The sequence below is a fragment of the Scomber scombrus genome, chromosome 13, assembly GCF_963691925.1.
Source record: "Scomber scombrus chromosome 13, fScoSco1.1, whole genome shotgun sequence".
NCBI classification, from domain to species: domain Eukaryota; kingdom Metazoa; phylum Chordata; class Actinopteri; order Scombriformes; family Scombridae; genus Scomber; species Scomber scombrus.
Genome location: NC_084982.1, coordinates 23654121 through 23666313, shown reverse-complemented (window position 1 = coordinate 23666313; position 12193 = coordinate 23654121). Strand labels below are relative to the sequence as shown.

At 39.5% G+C, this 12193-nt stretch overlaps 1 protein-coding gene across 1 annotated transcript in view; it reads right to left on the bottom strand.

Moving 5' to 3' along the window:
• dnah7 (dynein, axonemal, heavy chain 7) overlaps positions 1–12193 on the bottom strand; it is an 83795-nt gene that overhangs the window by 29684 nt on the left and 41918 nt on the right. The window contains exons 34-44 of the mRNA XM_062431326.1: positions 9453–9674; positions 7912–8109; positions 5299–5454; positions 4930–5098; positions 3808–3934; positions 3128–3347; positions 2283–2909; positions 1730–1975; positions 1275–1504; positions 642–972; positions 195–541 (exon numbers count right to left, since the gene is read on the bottom strand). Coding sequence (XP_062287310.1) covers positions 195–541; positions 642–972; positions 1275–1504; positions 1730–1975; positions 2283–2909; positions 3128–3347; positions 3808–3934; positions 4930–5098; positions 5299–5454; positions 7912–8109; positions 9453–9674 — 2873 coding nt within the window. The remainder of the gene's footprint in view (positions 1–194; positions 542–641; positions 973–1274; positions 1505–1729; positions 1976–2282; positions 2910–3127; positions 3348–3807; positions 3935–4929; positions 5099–5298; positions 5455–7911; positions 8110–9452; positions 9675–12193) is intronic.

Genomic DNA, 12193 nt, shown 5'->3' with positions numbered 1-12193 from the left:
AAAAGTTAAGTGACAAGTGATTTTGGATGAATTGGATGAGGTGTGTGGTACACAAGCACCAGGGAAATTATTATTCATTCAAACTTTCCCATAACCAAGATTCATTTTAATCAGTTAGAAAGATGAAACGCTCTCCAAAAGTTTGTGAATATGCACTCATTTTCATAACACAGAGGGGGAAGAACATTACTCACTTGTCATACTTGTCCATGGCACAAACCCACTTACACATGCCTTCAGCTGCAGTGGATGCAGTTCGAATCTTCTCTGGTACAAAGTCTGGGTTGGTGATGTACTTGTTGCGGATGATGGTGATGTAGCTTGGTGAGATATTGTCCTTATCATAGTCATGGAGGCTCTGGAGAAACTTCATGTCTCCCAGAAGCTTTTTGGCCGGGCCCCAGAAGTCCTCCACTTTTTTACCAGTACCCGAGGGGTCAGGCACACGATCTGGCTTGATGCCTTTGAGAATGCAGATTGCCTCCATCACCAGCTTGACAGCTGGGGGTGGGCTCTTCATGGACTTTACTACTGTGATATCCTGTCAATAAAAGAACCACATCTATAGGTCTTGACTTATTTGAGCCAGATGTAAAGGCACTATCCTACAAAAGGAATACAAAACATATGGCTCCTTTTACCTGATTGGTGAGAGTATTCAGTGCAGACAGGGCTGACTCCAGGATAGGCATGGCTACAGCCAGGTCAGCATCACACTCATCCTTGATGGCCTTGGCAGCCATGGCTTGTGCGTTGGCCACAGCCTCATCTGCTTTCACCACTTTTTCTACCTCAGCCACCTCAATGGATTCATGCTCAATCACCACCATCATCTCATCTACCTCCTTGCTGGCCACAAGCAGCTGTGGCTGTAGAGCCTCCAGCTCAACTTGCATGGTGGCCACCTGGTCTGCTGCGGACTCTAGCTTCTCGAGGCCCACCTCATAACGACGTTTCAGCTTCATCACTTCACTGCGTATACGACAAACACAGATAAGGAAAATAAGTCCTAATTTTGCACATGGGGACATGCACGCTAGAGTTTAGGTGAAACTGGATTGGCTCAAGCAACAAATCCTAAACCACTCAGTACTGCATTGAAGGTGATGCAGTACTTTGACTCAGAATGTCCTGATGGCAGAGATTCTGATTAGCAAACTTGATTTAGAATCATACTTTTGTAATCTAAAGTAGCACCTAAACTAACAAACTATCAATTAGTTGTTAAAAAAGGCTATATTGTATTTTAACCCTATTTTGAATATTGATCTTACGCTCTTTTTGTCTTCAGCAGAGCTTTGAATGTGGAGATGAGTTCCAGGTATGAGGTTGGGGTAACATAGTTGTAGCGCTGCAACTCAGTTAAAAAGCGATGTGACAGTTCGATGGTTGACATGTGGAAGCTCTGGCACATTGTGATGCATCCTTCTCGAGTTTCATCTGTCATCTCCACATCCTCCAGGAAGCGGCATGCCACTGCCTGCAGAGCATCCCCAGGCCAGGTCTGACAAGACATAAAAACTGTACTCTTACTGTGCCATATATACACACTGCATTTTACTCTCTACTGTGGTTTACCGTGATGTCATTAGTTACCAGTGAATTCAGGCCTTAAAAAATTGAGCTGACAAAAAACACTTATGCATTACATATATAATGTCTTACATTTGTAATACTCACCCACTGTGATGATGCAAGGTTTTCACTAAAATATATACTGTACACTCACCTGGAACCAGTTAATGGTGCAGCAGTTAATGAGAGCAGGGAAACGTCTCAAGCGGTTCCTAAAAGCGTCTCCGATGGGACTCATGGCCAACACCACATGCAGCTGTGTGCGACAGCGCTCTATAAACATGTTGAAAAGGGACAGGGGGCTGCCGTCTGTCTGCTTTTCACGGTCACGCTGCCGGTCCAACACACGCATTTTTTCACAGATTTCCTGCTTCTCGTCAACTGCAAACAGGTTAGGGACCTGGAAAGAACCAGAATATAAAAGAATGGTCTGTGTTTGGGTCTTGGCTTTGTACCTTTTCTTTCTGTATGTCTATTTGATATTTGTATAACTGTGTATTCATCAAACATTCATCCATTTTTTGCATAGTTTTTTCCACCTCTCTTTCCAGCCATCCTTTCCATCCCTCCACTGAACAATGGTTTAAATCACCAGTTTTGTACATTATCTACAGTTTACCCCAAATCAGCTATCAATCTATCCATGTGGATTAATGCGTCTTTTGATCCATCACACCTTAATCCGTGTCCCCATCCACCCATTTTACCTCGCCAGTGTTGAGCAGGTTGCCGATATCCTCCAGGAATGACTCCATTTTGATTTGAGTGTCTGTGAAGAGGAAAACGCCATGAGCTTCACTCTGTGTGGACTTCCTCATGATTAGCTTCAGGTCATCATGCCATTCAGTGACCCCATAGGTCTTGGAGATCTCCACCTGGAAAAGCTCTGCCTCTGCCATGTAGGCAGCTAGCCGGGTGAGAGACTGACGCCCGCTCCCGCCAACACCCACCAACAGGGCATGTCCACTTGGCTGCTTGATGATGCGGGAAATGCGACACACATGCTCGATTGCAAAGCGGAAAAGCACCAGGTTCATCGGTGCTTTGCTGATGTTGTTGTACTCCTCCAGGTGCATCTCCACCACCTGTCGGAGCTGGTCAAGGTTATGCACCTCGCGGTAATTGCGGTCCTCGCCCTTAGGGTCATGGAAGTCACAGAACATGAGGCTGCGCAGATCGTCTTCAACGACCTTTCCGTCATGGTCCTGGTCTAGATGCTTGAAGAGCTGATGGAAGTCTTCCTTCATGTGAGTTTGAGAGACCACCTGTAAATGACTTACAAGCCACGACCGATCTGTGTCCTGGACCAGCCGATCATAGTATACCCTCAATACCTGAGAATCAACAAGACAAAGAAAGTGAGTGAGAGTGTGAAACAAAGAAAGAGAGGCCAGGAAGTTCAAGAGAAAGTTGTCTGTTAACTAGTAAAGGACACAAGTGTTAGCTTGACTGGGGCTATATTGTAATACATTTATTTCTTTACATATTTCTACTTTATTTGTATTTGTAGGTTCCTTTAGTATTTTCTATTGTCTGTTGTAGAAAACATTACCTCATGTACCCAGAGCCGTTTGATGACAGATACTTCATCTACAGTCTCTGGCCGTGACAGGCAGATGCCCTGAATGACCCGGGAGACGTCGCGCAGATTGAACAAGTAATGGGACTTTGTGGGGGTCGGTAGCAGGTGCTTGGTGGCTTCTTGATACACTGACAACGTGCTCATAACAATCTGAGAAGTCAGAGCTGCAAATGGCTTGGGGAAAGCAAACCTGTGAATGAAATGGATGATTCATATTTTAAATGTAATTTTAACATGGAAAAGTAGTAACTGGTTTAAAGTAGTGTCTTGTATACATATGATAATGGTATGGCCTCACTTGCTGAAAACAGTGATTGAATGCAAGAACAAGCTTTGAGAACAAGCTTTGAGACTGTTTCCCACAGTTTAGCCAATAAATGAATGTTTGTTTGTGGTATTAACTAATGACTTGACCAATGAAATATATCGGGTCAAGCATCTTCTCACATCTCTCAATGTGTTTCTAAAATGTGAAAAACTGCCAAAAACTGTTAAAATGCCACTTGTGAAATGTATATTTGCATGTGAGTGGTTGGGTAGATATGTAGAGGTTTGTTAATTAAGACTCCTAAACATATGCAATCACTCTGTGCCAAATTCAATAAAAACACCTTGCATACATACATAAAACACATAAGCTGTATAGTTACCGTGTGGTGAAATGCCAGTCTATTATCTTGGAAAAGATGGTACACATGGTCTTCTCATCAAAATCATTAATGGTAATCATGTTGAAGTGGCGGAGGTACCGTGGTGTGACAGGGTTTCGCCCTCCACCTAAGAGACAAGTAATGAAGAAAGAAAAACTCAATTGAACACCTCTGATGTATGCTCTTCAACTGAGTTTCCTCACACTCAGTACAGTGTTTTTGGTTAATCTGTTTTATGTCTCAATGATTGAAATACAATACCCCATCATCCTGTGACACACTGATCCATGTTTTGCTGAAATTTGGCAGCATAACCACACACTTGAAGCCTTTTATTATTTCAGTATTTAAAGGTCATAGATGCATTAAAAGATGAGCCAACAATCATTGCATTTGTCAGAGATAGTATACAAATGCTATTATTTAAGGTTTTGATTATCCAAGGATGTGGCATAATACAAAGCAGCAATGCAGTATCCCCCAGCAAAATGGCACCCATGGTTGAAACAGGGCCAGGGATATGAGATCTGTTCATGTTAATCATCTTGGTCAACTAATCATGGCTTGAGTCAGTTCAACTACCATTACTGAAGATGGTTTATATAATTCTCAACCCTTGGACACCAGTAAAATTGCTTCTCTGTTGTTTTCCCTGGTGTGAGTTCTGTTTGTCCCATGGCTATATTGAGCAGCAGCTTAGAAAAGCTTAAAAACTGTCAGCTCAGGCACCAGCAGCAAACACTGTAGCTGTGTGGGCACCTGAGAGTGGCACCCACCCTCCCTCTCACTCTCTCTTCTAGCTGTCGCTGCCAGCTAACTCACTGGACGGAGCTGCTTTTGTGCTTACACTGGCAGTAGTAGTGAAGGTGGAAGGTGTAAACACTTGCTATGTGTAAACATCTTAAGGCAGTGAGAACCTCCACAAAACAGCAGCTAGTGACGCGTGACATTGACATGGCAACACTTCAGCAGTTAAGATAGCAAACAGAGGACAGAGTATTCACCTCACCCACATAAATACCTGCATTTTGTTGACAAATTTAAGGCTTTCAAACAGCATGATAGCTATAACAATTGTGCTTCAAATGACCCTGATGGTAGCACATCTACAGTACTACTCACCAGGTGGTCCCATCGCACACATGACCTGGATATCCACCAAGCAGATCATGGAGCAATCCTTCATGTCATACCAGTTCCAGTGGTCCAACCACTGGCGGAGCAGCTCCACAGGAGGCTGGGCACCGTAAACCTCCCTCGCTGGCATGTTCACATCATCCACAAACACCACCTGATTAGATATAGCATTAATTTACTTGAAATAAGATTCAATACCGTACATTAAAAGGACTTTTGTGGTAGTTTGATTGCATTTAAAACTTTACAACTATCTACATTTTATTGACTCACTTTACTGATACTGCACACTGAAAAACAAATAAATCTTTCCTAGATACAACATCAAATGAACATAATAAAAATAATTTGTACCATTTTCTTCCCCAATGGAGGGCCGAACAGTCCTTTGCGCCGCTTATCCAGCTTGGACATCATAATGTTTTGGGTCTGGGCGGCTGTAGTCTGGGCTGAAAAGTTGATAAATAATGGGCTGTACACATCCTTTTGCAGCTGATTCAGTAGGAAGTCCTGGACGAAGATATCAGAAATATGAGCAGATTATCATCAAATCTAATAAAAATGGACACTTCTTTAACATTACATGGTTACAGGGTTTGTGTACGGCATTTATAATGACTTAAGAAGCATTATCTTGTCTTCATTATCTGCCCCATATTGGCAACGTGTTTTGCAAGACAGCTTTCTATGACATACGGGAATGACTGGGTGAACCAAAAATACATGAAGCCTGAAGTGATTTATGAAGGTGCGTGAACATCGTGGATCTAATTTACCAAATTAATATAATAATTTGCTGGATAACTGGATACTTAAGAGAAGAAAAAACAGCAAATTTGGTGGAAAACGTTGTAATTATTTTCACTGTCGACCCTAATCGGCACACCAAAGACACCCTGAACAGATAGAGTACACATAAAATGATCATTAACAGTTTGATCCTCACAAATGGTTTTGATAAGCTCTGTAATCTAATTAAATGTGGCATTTAGTGAGTGAGTTTCATTAGATAAAAATTGGATCTCAGTTAATCCCTGAAAATGACTTTGAAATAAAGTAGGAAATTAGATGCCCTCTGAGGCCACAATTTGAAGTAATGTCAAAAAGGGTAAAAATCAATGAATCTTTAATTTTGCAAGAGGCTTTTACAAAAGGGCATTTCACTAAAAGCTTAAACAGGTTTTTATCAAAAGGCGTTTTGATAAAATGCCCTTTTAGGACAGGTGGCCTTCACTGCTCATGTGTATCTCTTACTCTTACCCACAGACTGAGTAAAATTGAGCATAACTGGGTTTATTTTATATCAAAGTTAGATAATAGTTACTGAAGATAAAGCAGGTACTTATGGGTGAAATTGTGTCTTTCATCAAGATTTAATTCATTTTTATAGTACTTTTATTATGTGCTGTGTGTGCTCAGAGCTCTAGCTTCTCCTGTTAACATGTGTATAAGCATGAACACAATGCTCATAGACATTCTTGTGAAATCATGTGAGTAATGAGCTGCATAATTAAAGGGGACTTGTGATGTGAATGATCACAGGGTGCAGCCAAGGTGCATCATCATCCTCTTATCTCAACCGGCGGCACAGCTTCTCTCTGTCTCGCTGCAGTACAGTCTGGGGCAGGTGAGGGAGCTTTTGTGTGCAGTTGTCTCACGGTACTAGTACCCGGCACCATGCCCGTCATATTCTCATGGTCTAAATGCCGGTGCCCTTTTATCACTCCTGCCAGGTTTGAGATTCAGCCATGGTCTGCTGGTTGCGGCACGGGTCAGAGCCGTTCTACCACACAGACAGGCAGGAAGTGGAGAAGGCTCCCCGGTGATATAATCCCCATTCACCCCGGATTCACAAGTTGGAGCATACTAATGGAGGAACTAATGAAACAAAGGGAGGAAGGGGGGACTAGTCCTTGATATAAATAACAGAAGGTCTGCTGAGAGATACTCTGTATTCCTCCAAGGTGGCCATTTCACACCTGGTGTCTGTAGCTGCGTTGCTTCCAAATGATTTGTGTGTTCATAGCACTTGGTCTGGCTTCCTGAGGCTCCAACTTTAGTGCTTAGAAATGAATGCTCAATCATCCTACAGCATGATATTACAGTATCAGTAGCATAGTGTTTCACTGCATATGAAAACAACAATTTCTGCTAATAAAAATGGGTTACTGCTCAATCCACTATTCCTTTAGGGTACAGCAGGACAGCAAAACGCCAAATAGAGGAAAAAATAATAATGTAATCTGCAGAATGTGTACATGAATACCATTCCACAATGTGCCTTTACTGAATTCACATGTATCAAATATGGTTGTCTACTACCTTTTAATACTTGTTTAATGCCAATTTAACCTATATCTAATGCCATTTTAAACCTAATCAGACAGAGAAACCGATTGCACTTGCAGTAATTAAAAGAAACACTTATTAAAGGTACCCTGTGAAATTGTTCACCAGTCCTAGTGCTATAGAGCTACATTTTTATGAGTGGGTCCCTATTTTGTTGTATTTTGTTGTATTTACACAAGGACGCACATGCACAAGCTGGTAGATTACCTATTTCAGTAATTATTGTGCATTTTCAGCACCTTCAAAATAGTCATTATGATATTCAAAATGGGTATTATCCTCATTTATGACAGCTACTTGTGTTGTGCAGTCCAAAGATTTCAAACTATTCCTAAACTAGTATAGAATATAGAAGCTTATGAGGCCACATTTTTTCATTCTGCTGTTTTGTCGCCTCACAGAATACATTTTAATGAGTTACAGCTGATAAAACCTGCCAGAGATAATTGGCTGTCATTTTTGGCTAGAAAAATAAAGGCAGCTAAAAAGCAAAGCCTGCTTTAATATTCTTTTGATGTGTACGATACCTTCTGCATCAGCATGATTTTTAAGCTATTCCTTTCTGTTAAATGCAAAATGCCTTATACATTTTTTTTTTTAAATTAACAGACCACTTACTGTGATGTAGACACTCTTGCCAGTGCCAGTGGGACCAATGAAAATAGTTGGCTTCTGGTGGGTGATGAGTAGCTCCATCAGAGCCATGTAGCGTACCGTGTTCTCAGTGGGCACGATGATCTCGTTGAACTGCATGTCCTTGTATATGGGGGGAGCGGTCTTTAGCTTATCTGTCCACATCTCCCACCTGCCCTGTCCCTGAAGAGCAAAGTAAAGCAAAGTAGTATTGAAAATAATTGACTCATCTTAACCCTGACATACTGCTCACCCTTTTTTATATTTGAGAGCTATAAAAACCTCCTATACACATTTATTTTAGCCAGAATTTTCCTAATGTGACCCACAACATACAAAAATGGAAAAAATTAAATGCATAATTTAGATTTTTGTGCAGCAAATACGCATTTTTATATATAAAAATGTACACATTTGATCTGTGTTTATTTAAAAAAAAAAAAAAAAAAAAAAAAATCTGCATAAAAATATGTTGTTCATATTCTATAAAATGATCTCCTGAACCATAAAATAGTGATTGTGAATGTCTTTTTACATAAGATTAATGAAACAGAAGGATTAATCGAACATGTATTAATGACTGATGGAGAATTTATGAATGTGAATTCGTGTAGAGACTAATTATGAGTCAGAAGGGTTAATAACATTCAGCAACATCAGTAGTTGATGTATACAGCTCTAACTTAAGCTTTGCTTTTCATACAAATCCATAATAGTCTTGTATGGTTATACTTTTCATTTTCAGGTCTTTTCTTCTAATTAAGTTGTGTGGGAACATGAAGTACATAAAACTGACAACTTCTGAACACAGAAGTGCACTTACATGACCTGTGGAAATATGAACATTACCAGTATGATCATTTTAGTAAGTTACTGAAATATAACACAAATCTTCACAATAACTACAAAAATGCTCACAGATCATGTTGTTGATGACAGATATGTGCAATTTTGTTTTATTTGTTTGTCTCTTAAAACCTCCGCAACTACAGATTAAACAGAACTACTCTGTATATTTCAAATCTTCTTTGCTGGGAAGCAAATATGGCAATCTCTGTTTTTTCTCTTTGAAGTGAAACCATTACTTTATCCACCATCCCCCATGATTAAATTGGTATTTAACGGCAGGAAATCCAAGGTAGGTGAAACCATGAGAATGCAACTGAAACATCATACTTTTTTAAGGCCACATACGGACAAAAAATGAGCATTGCACACCAGCACTGTCTAGTTCCCAAGTGTTTGATTTAGAAGGAATTATCCCTTGTGTTTAGTTGTCAGATACAGTATTGAGGTAATTATGGTAACAGCAAATCTTCATCATCTGACAATTTGTATTTTGTACTGTGACAGAAAGATATATCATTTTTGTCACATGCTTCACTCAGATTAACTTAGATTTTTCTATCAGCAGCTAATCAAAAAGTCAGAAATTTCACACCGTTTTTTTTTTTTTTTTTAAGATACACTCAATGCTCTCAGCTGCATAATTATCAGAAGCAGAGGAATTCTTGGAAGATATCTACCTCTTTAATGAAGCGATATTGGTACAGTGTTTCGTCAGTGGGCAGAGGCACTGTCAGCTGTTTAGGTGGAGCCTCGACAGTGGCCAGAATGCCGTGGCTGGCCCGGGTCTCCTCACTCAAGGGGCCGTTTAGTACCTCTCTTACCACAGCATCAAACTTGACTCGGCCCGCGTCATCACAGCTGGCACCCACTGACCACACCAGGCAGAACACAAAGATGCCCTGTGTAAAAAGAAAGGACAACCTACTGTTTTTTGGAACTAGATCATATTAATAATAATATTAATACTACTACTAATAATAATAATAATAATAATAATAATAATAATATTAATAAGCTTTATTTATATAGCACCTTTCAAGAAACGTGTTTACAAAGTGCTTCACAAACATAAAAACAAATATACACAATTCAGTTACATATCAAAATATTTACAATAAAATCAAGAAATAAACAAAGACAATGAATACATTCCTGTAATGAACAATGATAAAAACATGTCAGAAAGAACTCATCAGTTAAAAGCTAACCTATAAAAAGTATTTAAGAGTGTTTTAAAAGAGGACACTGAGGTAGCTTGTTTGATTTCCAATGGAAGTGCATTCCACAACTGAGGAACCCAAGTTATAATGCATATACTGTGAGCTGTAACAGTAGTGTGTGTTGATTAGTCCCTGCATGGGAATAGTCCTTTAAATACAGTGGTTAAAGCAGCATTTTAATTTTGAACGTAGTATGCAACTTTTTTTAGGCCGCCTAATTGGTACAATGGCATAATTTTGTATGAAAAACCCTCTACAGAAAAAGTAGTAACTGCAATTGTCATATAAATATATATAAACAGTAAATCATTTACTAAAGATTCAGTCAAATTTATACTAAAATAAATGGTGACAAAATCAAAGCACTTGGCGTGAAACATGACATATCCCATGCAGTAGATGACATGATGTGTTTTGACTCGTATAGGAAGGAGAACATCTCTATAAACCATGATCTGAATATCAGAAAACCCTCATGGACCAACACAGGGGACTTAATGTAGGCATAGATTTTCCAGGAGAATTATCGCATCCCAGGCTGGAACACATTCACTCATCTTCATTATGCATAAGGCATGACCACTCCACGCCATATGTTTTGGTCTTGTGAGTCTCTAAACAGTCTGAGAGCATATTTTTGAGGTCTTTGCACACATATGCGGTAAACAAATACAAGCTCATCTGAGCAATGCTGCTGTTAAAAAAGTCTCTCCAAAAGGACAAAATCTCAGCATGGCAAACTCCATGGCATTTGCCTCATTACCGGGACAGAGATTTATTCTTCTTCAATGGAAGTCAAACAAACATCCCACCCAGTGTGTCAATGTTACCACTGGAAAAAGTTAAGATACTATATATATAACAGATGCAAAAAAAAAAAGTTAATAATAATATTGTGGAATATGTGGAAGGCCTATTCCTTTCAGGATGTTATTAATTTGTCAGCAGATAGCAAGTGGCATTAAATGAATCCCCTGTGTGGGCTGTGATATAAGCTTCCCCCAAGGTAAACTGTGATATGAGCTACTGATTGTTGTGACTATAAAGATATCTATCTATCTAGTTACCTACCTACCTACCTACCTACCTACCTACCTACCTACCTACCTACCTATCTATCTATCTATCTATCTATCTGTCTATCGATATTTGAGATTCTTCCTTGTATGCATCTACTTTCTTCTGAATTTAATTTTTTCTTTTTCTTTCTTCATCTTAAACTCTTAGGAAAGGGGTGAGGTGGGGAGAGAAAGATAAATGTGCTGTAAACAGGAAATCATACATAAAGTGTTTGAAAAAAAAAAGATGAAGATAAAAGCACTTAAGTAAAGCAAAAGACCCCTTCTTACTGCTATAGATGTTCCTTTGAGGAAGGTCTGAGCACAAGATCAGAGAGAAGCCTAGAAGCAGTGAGCATCTTGTTCAGGGACATTTACTGAACAGTAAACAGTAAACATGCAAGGCTTCACCAAGGTTGCTAATGCAAACTCTAATTGCTAGATTAACATGGAACGTGTTGCTTGTAGCATAACATGTAAAATTATTGTTTTACTATATTCATCACCATCAATTTCCTGCAGACCGTAACCAACTAAATGAACAAATTTAAGTTTAAGATGCTGTTTGTAGGGTGAAGCTAGTTAACCAGATATTATCACACTGTAAAGGTAAAACATTAAAAATCTTACTGCACAGATCAAGTTTGCAATTATTGAATTAATTGAAATGTACAGCAAGAAATGTACTGTAAATGCCTCAACCAGTGTAAACATAGTACATATTGGTGCTGATGTGCTACGGTAAGCATGTTGTCTCATTTCTGCTTGCCAGCATTTCTGTGTTACTGGTAGTGTTTTTGCTGCTCTGTCTCAGCCCAGTTTATTCTGCTATATTCTTCATTACAGCAGCTAATTACCCACTGCACATTTAAACTTACACTAGTTCAACTCAAGCACTCGAAGCTCTCTCCTCCTGTTAGGGACTTTAGCAGCAGAGCAAACAGAACACCAAAAACTCATGAAAAACAACAGAATAACCATGCATAAACCGTCCCAGAACTTGCATGAACACGACCAAAGTAAGTGCACAACAAGCGCACCGCATTTATTGCTGTTGACATAAACATGAATAATCAGTCTATCAAGCAGAGAGGCTTGGATATTAAGGCTGTATGAAACACTATAAACTGAACTAAAAGA